The following is a 7,526-nucleotide window of genomic DNA, read 5'->3' as shown; positions in this document are numbered from 1 at the left end:
TAGCGATAATTTTATAAGATTTATAACAAATCTTCAGAAAAAATTTATTTTTTTTGGGAACAGCATAAAACTTCCACAAAAAATATGGAAAAAAGTGATTTATTCCTTTTATTCAATATTTTCCTTATTCACAATTCTCCCAATATTATTCTTTCTTAATTCACGAAAGATTAAGTCGTTGATAAATATTTTAATCAAAAAAATTCCAATTAATTCAGATATTGTTTTTGAAGAATGGCTTGCGTATGAATATAGGTTATTTTTTGTGCTAGATAAATTACAAAAGCAGTTAGATAATATATTTTCGACAGTACTTTTGCTTGATTCGTCTATTCATACAAAAGTAGCAACGATAAACAATGGGGATTTTCGCTTTGTTGTTCAATCAACCATCGGTTTAGATAGACGGATTTCTTTTTCTCAGATAAATATTGATGATTGGTTTTTACACATCAATTCGCCATATTATCAGTTAGAAAAGAATAATCACATCCCAAAAAGTATTAATAAATGGTGGTATAGCAACATTTTGTTTTCAGATAATTTAAATAACCCCAAAATTAAAAGCAGGGAAAAAAAGGTTTCAGGATGGGATATGTCGGATTCGATTATGCATCACAGAAACANAATTTTTTGTATATTAATCGACANATTTAAGAATTACTGCAAGCACTTTGAAGGAAATCTGACTAATTACAGAGACAATACATTTCTAAGCTGCAATGAAAGTGAATGATACAACAGTTAATTTTTTTTGATGCAGAAATGACACTTTACACTATTGATCTATGTTATCTATATATTTATTGCTATCATAGGTTTGCTGCGAAGAATTTAATTATTAATGGGTTAAAGGGCGAATGGAACGCACAAACATTAAACCAATACATTAACTTGTCAATTGAAATAAAAAACCGTATATATTTGCGTATGAAGTTGGCCTATTAAACTCTCCCATCATTCATCCAATCTTTGAACAGGAGGTTATTAGATTATACAGAGGAATTGAAGATTCATTAGAATTATTAATATCTTTGTTATAGATTTGCGCTAAATATGATTGTTTTAAAGATCAAGTATGGCGGTAAACGCCACATATCGACATGACATAATAATACAAAAATTTTAATGTCATTTGTGGACTAATGCTATTAAAATAAAATGGTTTTTCAGAAGGAAAATAAGAATAATAATGACTGGGTTGCTAACTACGATGCACACAATACCCAATTAGGTAGCGCTTTATTTGAGATTACAGAGAAGGCAGCTAAAGTCAGGACAATATTGGAAAAAAAACGAAGGAATGAAGAAATTTGCAATTTAATTTCATCATCTAATGAACAAACATTAATTAATAATATTAAAAAAGAGATAGCAAGGGAAAATCAAGCATCATTTTGTAAAGTTGCTGACTTAATTGAATCAAAAATATTGGATTTTAGTGAACAAAATAAGAAATGCATAAATATCAATATTGAAAGAAGCATAGAGGCTAGCAATGAAACAATAAAAATAAACTCATCAGAAATAATTGAGAAATTACTCTCAAATATCATCAAAAGCAACGATTTGAATAGTTTAAATGAGTCATTGGCTAACTTGTTACTTGAACAAAAAGATAATATTAATAATTCATTAAAAGAATTGATCAACACTATAAATCAGAAGGAAAGTAAGATTTCACAAGAGGTCTGTGAACTCATTAGGGAAAATGGTGAAAAAGAAAAGTCAATTTATCTCTCTCAACTTAATATTATACAAAGACAATACGAATTAATTATTAGAGATTTGAGAAGGAGAATCATGTTTTTAGAACGCGATATAGAATCTAAACAAATTCGTGAGAAAAAGTTATGTGAAGAAATCAAATCAATGGATAATAATGCTAAAGAAGCAGTTTTGATATTTGGGGAAAAAGATTTAAAAATTAACTTCTTAAGTTCACAGATAAATCAATTAAAAGATGAAAATAAAGAGTTAAGAGAAGAAATTACTATTCTGTTAAATAAAAAACAAGAAATCACGATGAATTATTCAAGTAAATATTGCTTATTAAAGAACAAGTATCTATTTCTCGGGATTGAATTTCTAAACGAGACTCTAGAAAAAATTATTTCTTCGAGGCGTAAGGAAGTATTCAATATTCTAAAATACAACTCTGAGTTCAATTCTATCAATTCTAATATGAATGAAAATTCAGCAATGGCGTACAGAGACTCAAACAAATACAATATTAATACTCAGGTGCGAATTAAGATAAATGAAAGCAACTTATTTGGTCTTCTAGATGTTGAAAAGCGTATTGAAGAACAAGAAAAGGAGCGAAGTTTAATTAATGCATTGTTAAGCATGATTAATGGACACAACTTTGCACAGTTAGCATCGTTTACAAAAATAATTAACCAAAAGAGAATGGAAATTTTGACTAAAATATTTACAATACTTAAGAACCAGAAAAATATAAGTCCTTAAGGATTCTGATAGTTAATTATAAAAAATGAAATTAAGACGAAAAAGGTAAAGCATGAATTGAATAAATGTAAATACAAGTATTGGGAGTAGTTCGGATAAAATAGTTGAGAGCACTGCGGTAATCCAAAATAGCGCAGACATGTAAGGCGCAACTGAAAAATAAAACTGTATTGTCATGTAAGTAGATACGAGCTTCCATGCAGTAGGAACTATACCAAGTCCGAATGATGCGAATACGCAAATAAGCGAAATTATAAAGGGTTGACTCATTGGAATTAAATTATTTGAAAAGAATAATAATAAGCAAATTGGAATATATGAAAATATAACTAAAATTAATCCCAATATATATAGCCTTTTACTTCCAATATATAATTCAAAGAAAACACCAGATAAAGTAAAGTTCACTAAAAAACAGCCAGTTAATACTACATAATTTGACGATACTTGGTCAATGATACCAAAGTGTGATATTATCAACTTGCTGTTCATAACCAATGGGATATATCCAGTAAAAACTTCAGTACAAATTAATATGGGAATGAAAATAAATACATTCCGCATCGGTGACTTAGAAATAGCCTTGAAAAGTTTAAGAATTGATATACTTTCTCTTTCATTTTCTTCTCTAAGCTGACTAATAATCCTTGTTGTGTCGAATATTCCATATATTTGTCTTGTAGTCTCTTCTGCTGCACGGATATCATTTAATTTTATATAATGAGATGGAGTATCACCATTTAGCTTTAAAATCCAAATTAAAGAAAGAATCAAGGAAAATATTATAGGTATTATGAACAAGATTCTAATTGACAAAATAGAGTATGAATGGTCAATAATGGAAAATTCTATGCCAGTTTTTTTGGATATTCCCAAATTGCTCTGAATCATTGGACTCGCAGGATCATGATAAATAATGTTGGTTATCGTTTGATCTGTTTCATTAATACTGTTAACAGAGCTCCTAAATTTAACGATATAAACAGCTATATACATAGCCCCGATTGAAAGTAGATAGCTAAGTAATATTCCACAGCAAAATAATACATTGTGTAAAGTCGAAAATAATGTTTGATTTTGTTTGTTAGTGAGCTCAAAAATATAAGATGGCACTAAGTTACATGAAAATCCAACTCCAACACCACATAGAACCCTTCCAATTAAGAAAATTACTAAATCCTTGTTCAAACAAAATACAGAACCAATACCAAACAAAAAATATGCAGAGAGAATGCCTTTAACCTTACCAAAATATCTTTCCACAAACACAGAAGCAATAGAGCCTATGGAAGCACCAAGTAAAAGTGAGGAATTGATGAGAACCATGATAAAACTCTCAAAATTTATACAATTATTGGTAATTTGATAGCCACGGACATGCATAGACCATTTCATCCAAGAAAAGGACAAAAAATTGAGCAAAACAGCCCTCGGTATGTTAGTCACACCGATCACATATCCAGATAATAAAGACAACACACCTGCAGCAAGGATCCGCTTTTGACTATAACTAAATAGGGAAAATTCCATAGATTAAGATACTAATCTACACGAGCCCGCCGGGCGGTAAACCAAACCTCCTAAATCTAGAGAATACAATGAACAAGGATAGCTAGAAATCGCCCTCGTAATGAACTTCTTCATCTTCTCCATCTGCAATTTCAATTCCAACCTCTTCATAGTCCTTCTCTAACGCAGCTAAGTCTTCTCTTGCCTCGCTAAATTCACCTTCTTCCATACCCTCGCCGACATACCAATGCACGAATGCCCTCTTTGAATACATTAAATCAAATTTATGATCCATTCTATTGAAAACCTCAGCTATTGCAGTTGAGTTTGAAATCATACAACATGCACGCATAACCTTAGCGAGATCCCCACCAGGCACAACAGTCGGTGGTTGATAATTAATTCCACATTTGAAGCCTGTTGGGCACCAATCAACAAACTGAATAGTTCTTTTAGTTTTAATTGTTGCAACTGCTGCATTTGTATCTTTTGGAACAACATCACCTCTGTACATCAGGCAGCATGCCATGTATTTACCGTGTCTAGGGTCACACTTAGCCATTTGATTTTGAGGTTCAAAAACTGCATTAGTAATCTCGGCAACACTTAATTGTTCGTGAAAAGCTTTTTCAGCGGAAATAATTGGAGCATATGATGAAAGCATAAAGTGGATCCTTGGGTAAGGAACCAAATTGGTTTGAAACTCGGTGATATCAACATTCAATGCACCATCGAAACGCAAAGATGCGGTCAAAGAGGATATTACTTGCGCAATTAATCTATTTAGGTTCGTATAAGCAGGCTGCTCAATGTTCAAATTTCGTCTACAGATATCATATATTGCTTCATTATCTAGCATAACGGCAACATCTGCATGTTCAAGGAGAGAGTGAGTGGAAAGGACGGCGTTGTATGGCTCTACCACTGCAGTGCTTAGCTGCGGAGATGGCCATGTACAGAAATTCAATTTAGATTTTTTGCCATAGTCAACAGAAAGCCTTTCTAGTAATAATGTCCCGAGACCAGCTCCTGTTCCACCTCCAACTGCATTAAACATAAGAAAACCTTGTAATCCTGTACAATTGTCAGCAAGTTTACGAATTCGATCCAAACATACTTCCAATATCTCTTTCCCTACTGTATAATGGCCCCTTGCAAAGTTGTTAGCGGCATCTTCCTTACCATTAATAAGCTGCTCTGGATGAAACAATTGTCTATATGTCCCACTACGAATTTCGTCAACAACAGTTGGCTCCAAATCCACAAAAACTGCTCTGGGCACATGCTTTCCAGCTCCAGTTTCGCTGAAGAATGTATTGAATGCATCATCTGAAATACCCATGTTTTGCTCAGACATGGGCATTGTTCCATCCGGATTTATTCCATGTTCAAGGCAAAATAATTCCCAACAAGCATTACCAATTTGTATTCCTGCCTGCCCTACATGTATCGAAATAACTTCACGCATGTTTAACGAATAACTTTAACAAAGAGTATTATATAATTAAGAGTATCCTGAGAAGAAACCAATGAGGAGGTCAAACTTCAGAGAACAAAGACGATTTTGATGGCAGTTCTTTCACAGGCATGCTTAACGTTTTATTTGTGGGGGCTGTCCACTCTAATTTGCGGGTCGAACCAAACGTGGGATAAGGCGGGAATTAATTCAAGTAACCGAAAAGAATGAAAAAACGTTCAGTGGAAAATTGAATTAGTGCTAAATTTTATTTAATTTAGTAATTGACAGATTTTGTTATATAACAATGCCTTAGACTTTAAGTTCTTGATTGAATTTTTCTTTATGTCTGCAAGTTTATCAAACAATTTGACCATCTTTAATAAGTAAGATTGACAAAAGTGTTCAATCGAATATTCCAAATTCTTTTTCGTAGCCTTCCCTAAATTTCGGTTGATTTCAAACTGGTTTTGTGGAGTGGCTTTACGATCAGAATCTTGGAGGACAAATCCATATTTTAACATCTTTTTAACCATGTAGTTACATGCAACCAGGTTCCTTTTGTCATTTATGAGCAAGGAAACATTTATATATTTGGAGTTACTCGCAAAGTTAATAGTGTCGATAAATTTAAATATAAATTCTAGGAATTCGGGCTTTGGATATACTAATATGCTTGATGATATGTTGATTGCGGGGTGAGAATAGAATTTGAATGATTTTTCAAGGTCCTTCTCAATTTTGCCTTTACTTTCAAAAAATTCATTAATATCTTGAGTAATAGATAAGCCATAGCAATTATCTGATAGTGAAATAAGAAGTAGTTGCCAAGATGATGTAACAGGTAGTTCAAGCGCTTGCCCAATTAGAATTCTTTCCAAAATGTTCAAGTTTGCATTATTTAGATTTTTTGATATGTGGGTACTAAGCACAAAAATTTTCTCAAATATAAACGAAAAAAAAATATAAATAATTGATAAAAATCTAAGAGATATTTTATTCATTTAGTTAGATTTTTTTTTTTTACTTGTATAGCAATAACTAATTTGCGGATCTAATAATAAGCGTAAAGCAAATAAGGTAAATGAATAGTAAAAATAAATGATTCCTAAAAATTTTGTGAATGGATTAGCAATGTTTTATATGAGTTTTCCAATAACGTAATTAACACCTTGATTAATTCGGCTTTGCGTGGCGTATTATCGATTATGTTCCACAATTTTGCTGCAGAAAATATGTTTTGCACACATTTTCTTTCATGGCCCCAAGTTCTGCAATATAATTCCAAGTATCTTTTAATCCCATTCTTTGAGAATCCTTTAATTATCTCAGATTCAGTTGGTAGCTTAGTCTTGACTTTTTTCCATATTATTTTTGAAAATGAGCTGTGAAAAGCTACTTGGACGCCAATATAATATGACAATTCTGTAACACCGGGAAAACCGGAAAATAATATATCTGAAATTTCGAAATAAACACAATCTCCAGATAGCTTAATTAAAATATCTTTTCTTTCAGATTCAATATTCGTTTCTATAAAATATGTATTGAAAATATACTCCGTGAGTTGGTTTTTTTCGATTATTGTATTTGATCCCATAAATGGTAATGTCAAATAAACCTTTAATTTGACATTTGTAGTCATTTTACTTAGCTTTGTATACACTCTAATCCCTGGAGGAAGCTTGAGCGTTTCTTTACCATTTGCTTCTATGAGCGATGCATTCATTTCAACTATTTCCAGAGGTTTAATTTGATCATGTATATATTTTTCAAGATATAAATTAAAGTCGTATGATAATTCTGGGCCCTTAGGGAGAGACTCAATTATGTTTTGGTTTGTTTTACATAATTTAATTATGAGTTCTAGCGATTCTCGAATAATAATATAAGCTTCATTTGCCTTTGCTTTCATCCTCTTTTCTAAAATTTTGTCGGGATGGGTAAACAATAATAGTTTTTTTTTAATAGACGATAGCTGATCAATTTTAAACTTTTTTGGATTTATTCCTAATGTCCAAAAAGGATTGTAACATTTTGTTTGCTGTTCATTATGTCTGTCTAACACAAATTCAATTACCAATTTCTG

General features: G+C 31.7%; 5 protein-coding genes across 5 annotated transcripts; 1 reads left to right on the top strand and 4 right to left on the bottom strand.

The window, feature by feature from the left end:
* Positions 1-1,161: 1,161 nt before the first annotated feature.
* Chro.40324 (chromosome assembly protein) lies at positions 1,162-2,472 on the top strand. Its single annotated transcript, XM_660726.1, has 1 exon — positions 1,162-2,472. The coding sequence occupies one exon, from the start codon at positions 1,162-1,164 to the stop codon at positions 2,470-2,472; it is 1,311 nt and encodes a 436-aa protein (XP_665818.1).
* Positions 2,473-2,484: 12 nt separating this feature from the next.
* On the bottom strand, positions 2,485-4,002 carry Chro.40323 (facilitative hexose transporter). The annotated part of the gene is made up of 1 exon (XM_660725.1): positions 2,485-4,002. The coding sequence occupies one exon, from the start codon at positions 4,000-4,002 to the stop codon at positions 2,485-2,487; it is 1,518 nt and encodes a 505-aa protein (XP_665817.1).
* Positions 4,003-4,084: 82 nt separating this feature from the next.
* Positions 4,085-5,449, bottom strand: Chro.40322 (alpha-tubulin). Its single annotated transcript, XM_660724.1, has 1 exon — positions 4,085-5,449. The coding sequence occupies one exon, from the start codon at positions 5,447-5,449 to the stop codon at positions 4,085-4,087; it is 1,365 nt and encodes a 454-aa protein (XP_665816.1).
* A 260-nt stretch (positions 5,450-5,709) lies between these two features.
* Chro.40321 (hypothetical protein) lies at positions 5,710-6,441 on the bottom strand. The annotated part of the gene is made up of 1 exon (XM_660723.1): positions 5,710-6,441. The coding sequence occupies one exon, from the start codon at positions 6,439-6,441 to the stop codon at positions 5,710-5,712; it is 732 nt and encodes a 243-aa protein (XP_665815.1).
* Positions 6,442-6,545: 104 nt separating this feature from the next.
* Positions 6,546-7,352, bottom strand: Chro.40320 (hypothetical protein). The annotated part of the gene is made up of 1 exon (XM_660722.1): positions 6,546-7,352. One exon carries the CDS (start codon positions 7,350-7,352, stop codon positions 6,546-6,548), a length of 807 nt encoding a protein of 268 aa, XP_665814.1.
* Positions 7,353-7,526: the final 174 nt, after the last annotated feature.

Source organism: Cryptosporidium hominis, assembly GCF_000006425.1.
Source record: "Cryptosporidium hominis TU502 chromosome 4 CHRO014124, whole genome shotgun sequence".
Classification (NCBI taxonomy): domain Eukaryota; phylum Apicomplexa; class Conoidasida; order Eucoccidiorida; family Cryptosporidiidae; genus Cryptosporidium; species Cryptosporidium hominis.
Note: the sequence above shows the minus strand (reverse complement) of the source record. Positions and strands in the feature narration are given on the sequence as shown.